Source organism: Primulina tabacum, chromosome 9 (assembly GCF_025594145.1).
Source record: "Primulina tabacum isolate GXHZ01 chromosome 9, ASM2559414v2, whole genome shotgun sequence".
In the NCBI taxonomy this organism is placed as follows: Eukaryota; Viridiplantae; Streptophyta; class Magnoliopsida; order Lamiales; family Gesneriaceae; genus Primulina; species Primulina tabacum.
Window position 1 is genome coordinate 6,022,206 of NC_134558.1, and position 5,554 is coordinate 6,027,759.

Consider the following 5,554-nt stretch of genomic DNA (forward strand, 5'->3'; position numbering starts at 1 on the left):
CATTCCTTAGGGCCGATCAATATTCATATAAATCACATGTACCTAAAATCCTTTTGTATTTCAAAATAAAATTAATTTCCATAAAAGAGGTTACTTTGGCGATATTTTATTTCAATTAATCAATTTTAAAAATACATATAATCTTATCATTATTTGAATTAATGAATATTTAACCTTAACCGAATAAACATGAACCGAAAATTTTTTTTTTAAATTTTCGGAAATTCCGTACGGGTCGGGTCGGCCCGGATCCGTACGACCCGACTGATTCCGTACGGGTCGGGTCAACCCAGGTCCGTACGACCCGACCCGAATCCGTACTTTTTTAAAAAAAAAATTTAATCCGAATTTTCGATTTTCCTCTAAAATATTTTGTTGAACAAAACTGGAAGGAAAATCGAAATCTTATACCAAATTTTTTTTAAAAAAAATTTGCAACCAAATCTTTTTACCAAAACTGAAAATTTAAAAGATTTGGTTTTCAACCAAAATATTTTCCAGATCTGAAGCCATAGAACAAAAAATTTCAGATCTAAACCAAAATATTTTTCAGATCTGAAAACATATCAATATATTTTCCAGATCTGAAGCCATATCAAAAAAAATTTTAAACAAAATTTTATTTTTCAGATCTGGATCCAAATAATATCCAAAATTTTACACAAATCTCAATAATTCAAACATGAATGGCTCTGATACCACTTGTTGGGAAAAACTCATAAACCACAGAATCCATCATGCTAAATCATTAAGAATTTGATCGAAATCTTAAGCGGAAGCGTACCTGAAGCCATAATCCTGAATTCTTTAGAACGTGTCTTAATCTTCCAGATCTATGCGCTCTTTCTTTGAGAGAGTCCTTTAGTTTCTCTTCAGAATTATTTTCCTAATGGGGGAGAGAATAGTGAAAGTGATAACGCGAGATCTGGGGACCATGACCCATATTTATAGATAATGTTTATCAATATCTTTTGATATTTCTGTTTTAGCCCATCATAAAAACAGAAATTACACTTATGTCTCTACACATTAAAGGTCCACAACCCATTAGATACATTAAAGCCCAATAACCCGAAACATTAATTGATCACTTTATTTTGGGTTTAACTTAATAGACAACCCATAATACATAATTATTCACATATAAGCTCATATAAATAAATTGATCCAACACGACTTTCTGTCGACGTTCGAAATTTCTCTCTTCTCCACGGCGCTGGAAACTGTTACTTTTTAAAGGGAAAAAAAGAAGAGTACTTTTCGCTCGCAAGCCAATAAACTAATGATGGCTATTGAAGGCCTTCAGCATAGCAGTCGGAATTGTTAGTTCTTCGAGCCCGACTCTTCGTCATTCTACTATTTTGACGTTTGAATTCTTTTTAATTTTTTATGAATTTTATTGATGATACAGTGCCTCCAAATTTAAGTTTCATGATAGGATGAATTTATCAAATGATATACTGTTTGAGGGTTCATTCCATCCTACATGTAGGGTCACTGCCCCATGATAGAATCAAGGGTCCAAATTTAGCCACACATACATGGGGTCCACTAATTTTTTTAAAATCACAGATGTGTGTGAATCTTGTCCATCCAAATCATGTGGGGGCGTAGGATGGAATGAACCCTGTTTGAGGATGTTTATTTATTTGGAGATGACTACCATGAATAAATTCATTTTAGCATTATTGAAGGTCATTTTACATTTTAAATGTTGCTGGAATTTTATGCAAAATTTGGTGTTTTTGCTTGGAAGATTTTTATTGTGATGTAACGTCGACTTTTGGTGTGTACGTAAATTATTTTTGAAGCTCTAATTTGAGAATTGTTGCTGGAAATTTATTGCAAATTTTTATGTTCAGTCACCGAAGGTTTCGTCCTTCACTTCTTTTTCTAAAAAAGAAAAATTTCGCCTATTTTTTAAAACAGTTTATGACGTTTCAATTAGTAACCAAATTTATACTCGCTCTCATGAATATAAGTACTTATCATTGAGATCTTAGATAGAGGAGGAAAAATGAACTCATTTTCAAGTGTTGAGGCTATAAGAGGTGAAATGAACTCATTTTCAAAAGAAGAGGATGGTGTATGAGAAAGCAAATACAGAAAATTTTGTATAGAATAAAGAAAATTTTGTTAATTAATTTGAAATTACTTTATCTAATAATATATATATATATATATATATATATACATATATCTATATTATGTATGTATATATGCAAAAAGGCAAAAACTTGTGTGAGACGGTGTCACGGATCGTATTTTGTGAGACAAATTTTTTATTTGGGTCATCCATGCAAAAATATTACTTTTTAGGCTAAGAGTATTACTTTTTATTGTGAATATCAATAAAGTTGATTCGTCTCACAAATAAAGATTCGTGAGACCATTTCACAAGAGACCTATTCATGCAAAAATGATCAATAATTCAAGGCATACGAAAGATTAATACAATGATAATATATATTTTTATTTTATGGCAACAATAATAATATATATTAATAAGAGAGAGATTGAACAATATGATAATTTATGAAAGATTTCACATTGGTGGTGGCCTTATATAAAGGGGGGAAAGATGTGTTGGTGTTTTACTTCTTATAAAATTGTTGAAATATTAGAGGAAAAGGGGGAAAAGAGTGAGAAATACTCTATCTTTCTCGATATAAAGTGCGCAAAAGAATACTGAAAATAATGGAAGAACAGCTCAACTCTTTGGCCATCACTCATCTTCTTCAGCACACACTCAGAAGCTTGTGTATCCATGAAAAATCTCAATGGGTTTACGCTGTTTTCTGGAGGATTTTGCCCAGAAATTATCCACCTCCCAAGTAAATGACAAGAAAACGTATTTATTATTATTACTTACCATATTATTTATTAATTCCAGAGAATTAGATATATGTTTATTTTTACTGTTTTCTTTGACAGCTGGGATGGCCAAGGAGGACAATATGACAGGTCAAGAGGAAACAGAAGGAACTGGTGAGCATAGTATATGCTAAGTTTTGTAATTATTCATTCAGTGTTTTTTTTTTCCTTTAAAGAAATTGGAATATTATTTAATTTTTTCATCAGGATATTGGTATGGGAAGATGGATTCTGCAATTTCGCCGCATCGACGGCGGAGATGAACACCGGAGAATGTTCCGGTTCATCGGTGTATGGGAACTGTGAGTATCAGCATTATCAAGGGCTGCAGCCTGAGCTCTTCTTCAAAATGTCGCATGAAATCTACAATTATGGTGAAAGGTAAGGCTAAATGATTTTCTTGGGGGGAAGAAAATTAAAATAATGATCATCCGAGTCTATAATTTTTCATGTTTAATTTTAATTGGGTTTCTTTTTTTATTTCGATTTATTTAATTTTCAGTTTGATTGGAAAAGTTGCCGCAGATCGCACCCACAAGTGGATCCATAAAGAACCAAGTGATCAAGAAATCAACTTTTTATCTGCATGGCACAACTCTGCTGATTCAGTAAGAAATATGTTGTAATTACATTTTATTTCAAAATAACTTTGTTTTAATTTTTTTTAAAAAAAACTTTATTTATTAGTTTAATGTCTAATTATTTTGATCAACGACAGCACCCCAGAACTTGGGAAGCTCAGTTTCAGTGTGGTATAAAGGTATTTGAATTTTATATATATATATATATATATATATATATATGTTTTTATTTACACACTTTTGAACGACTAAAAAACATGAGATCATGATGGGGTCTTATCAAAGGGGTTTTGAAACGTCAAAGTCAATAACCGTAATGGTAAAACTTCGAATGATCACAACTCTTTACGTTCGAAACTTTCTTACAATGCTTCGTCTCGTCTTTTTTGACCGAAAATATTTAAGCATGTACTAGAAATTTGATATTATTGATGCAGACTATTGCCTTGATAGCAGTTACAGAAGGTGTCATTCAACTAGGATCTGTTCACAAGGTACATTCTTAGTTTGATTTCTTCTCTCAAATGCTAATAATGTTCTAAACAATGAACTGAAGCTTTAGATTAGTTGTATATCAACGAGTTTAAGAATGCAACAGCCCGCCTGTTGTCGTCCAATGTCGAGTTTGGATTGGTTTATTAAGGTTAATTTAGTGTAATAATGGGTATAGAATAGTTGGTACATGCATGAGGAATGTTGTGCAGTCAGGGGAGCTCGTGGCATGTCATTTCATTTCTCCGGCTCATAGATTAATCTAGTCTTTTAGTACGTACTTCTTGATCAATACGTTATATGCATCCGAAGGTAATCGAAGACTTGAGCTTTGTTGTGCTTTTAAGGAAGAAATTCAGTTACATCGAAAGCATCCCCGGAGTTCTATTGCCACATCCATCTTCATCAGCAGCATACCCTTTCCAGATTGATGCATACGGCGCACATCAAGATATTCAAGCCTGGTATTTCCAGAACAATTTGATCCAGCCACATGAGTTCCACGACCATTTCGCTCATCAGCCGATGAAAATAAGGCCCTCTATGAGCAGTCTCGAAGCCCTACTGTCGAAACTGCCTTCGGTCGTGCCCGTGTCTTCGTCGTCTCCGTGTGTTGAAGCTCATGCTCACTATCTGTCAACGAGTAGGCATATGGAATTGATGGAGGTGGAGAAAGAAGAGTCCGAGGAGGAGGAGGATAAGCACGAGAACGATGCCCGGGGAGACGAGCGGCTCGATGCACCACCACCGGCCACCACCACCATTTTGCTCATCATCATCACATGACTTGAAATTCGAGTGAGTAGAAGAATGAGAAGATGTGGGGATGCATGTGTTCATGTAAAATATTGAATCTTGAAATTATGGCAAAAATTTATCATCAAAACTTACCTAGGGAAAAAGTTTTATTTTCTATATTTTTGTTTATATATGCTAGTCTTGAGCTCGAACCGAACAAATCACAAAGTCTTCTTCAATCGGTTTACTAGACCCATAGAAATCCTTTTGCAATTAAATTTTGTATAATTATTACTTTTTTAAAAAATATAAGCTCCCCTTCTTCTAGTTTCTACCAAAATGAATGCATCACCATATGTATTTTTGCCCATCTTCTTATATATGATGATCACTTTGTCGTCTTGTAAATTTGTGGAAAGAAATCATACTAAAATTTGTTTATATATATAATTTTAAAAAAAATACCTTACTTAGAAACAATTGTATAACTGGAAAGAATAACAAAAATATTGGTTGTGCTTTTGATGGGATTTGTGTGTCTATATATATATATAATATATATAATATATATATATAATAAATTTTTTATATATCTTAGTTACCGTTTAGTGTAAATGATAACACTTTAATTGATTTTATTTCTTGTTTAATTCAATATTTGGCTCTAATTTATGAATCATTAGCTTAATAATATATATGGTTTTATCATACATGTACATCTCATTCTTCGAACCAAATAATACATGTATACTGAAGGAGGTATGTGTCTAATTATCATTAAAATTCATTCAAAAAAGTCAAATAAAACTTTAAAATATACATCTCTAAAAAACTGTAAAATACAATTTTATGGAAAAAAAACTATATTA

At 32.4% G+C, this 5,554-nt stretch overlaps 1 protein-coding gene across 3 annotated transcripts; it reads left to right on the top strand.

The window, feature by feature from the left end:
- Positions 1 to 2,613: 2,613 nt before the first annotated feature.
- On the top strand, positions 2,614 to 4,937 carry LOC142556445 (protein RICE SALT SENSITIVE 3-like). 3 transcript variants are annotated; one of them, XM_075667906.1, is made up of 8 exons: positions 2,614 to 2,834; positions 2,935 to 2,988; positions 3,082 to 3,255; positions 3,377 to 3,482; positions 3,593 to 3,634; positions 3,893 to 3,949; positions 4,260 to 4,557; positions 4,624 to 4,696. In XM_075667906.1, coding segments are annotated over exons 1-8 (870 nt in total). In that variant the 5' UTR covers positions 2,614 to 2,697; the 3' UTR covers positions 4,626 to 4,696. The 3 variants fall into 3 exon arrangements, with proteins under 3 accessions (XP_075524021.1, XP_075524019.1, XP_075524020.1); XM_075667904.1 differs by having other exon boundaries at positions 4,260 to 4,937; XM_075667905.1 differs by lacking the exon at positions 3,893 to 3,949 and having other exon boundaries at positions 4,260 to 4,937.
- The last annotated feature ends 617 nt before the right edge of the window (positions 4,938 to 5,554 follow it).